The sequence below is a fragment of the Loa loa genome (genome assembly GCF_000183805.2).
Source record: "Loa loa unplaced genomic scaffold supercont3.5696, whole genome shotgun sequence".
Lineage (NCBI taxonomy): Eukaryota > Metazoa > Nematoda > Chromadorea > Rhabditida > Onchocercidae > Loa > Loa loa.
Genome location: NW_018113866.1, coordinates 1 through 515, shown reverse-complemented (window position 1 = coordinate 515; position 515 = coordinate 1). Strand labels below are relative to the sequence as shown.

Genomic DNA, 515 nt, shown 5'->3' with positions numbered 1-515 from the left:
AAAAGGACAAAAAATTTTTTATAAACAAAATGCAAATTATAAAATTTAATACTAAAATATGCATTGTACAGGTTTTTTTTTTTTTTTTTTTTTTTTAAATTTCACATATGATATTGATGTAAAATCTTATCAATAAAATGTTATCAAAAAATCTTATCAATTTTTTTTGCATCAAAATTTCAATTTAAAATTATAAAATGATTAGCTAACCTTATCACAAAATACTTTAATTTGACAATATCCGCGATGAAATGGGACATCGGTACTATCATTTTCATCATAAGTATCAATTTGTATATGTAATGGAAGACCTTTGACTCCTTTTTGATTACTGAAATCCGTTGATAAACACTGTACAGCAATGCTAATCTGAAATTCTTATTTTAAATAGGATGTAAGCAAAAATAATATTTTATTGAATTTTAATTTATTAAAAAAAAAATTAAAAATTAATGAAAATTTTTGATGGAAAAATTCGTGAAATCATAAGAATACTGTAAAAATTGTTGGTCTAA

At 20.8% G+C, this 515-nt stretch overlaps 1 protein-coding gene across 1 annotated transcript; it reads right to left on the bottom strand.

Annotated features, from left to right (window-relative positions):
* Positions 1 to 201: 201 nt before the first annotated feature.
* LOAG_16319 (grainyhead transcription factor) lies at positions 202 to 369 on the bottom strand (the record flags this gene model as incomplete). Its single annotated transcript, XM_003151809.1, has 1 exon — positions 202 to 369. A coding segment is annotated over one exon (168 nt), but the record flags the coding sequence as incomplete, so codon positions are not given.
* Positions 370 to 515: the final 146 nt, after the last annotated feature.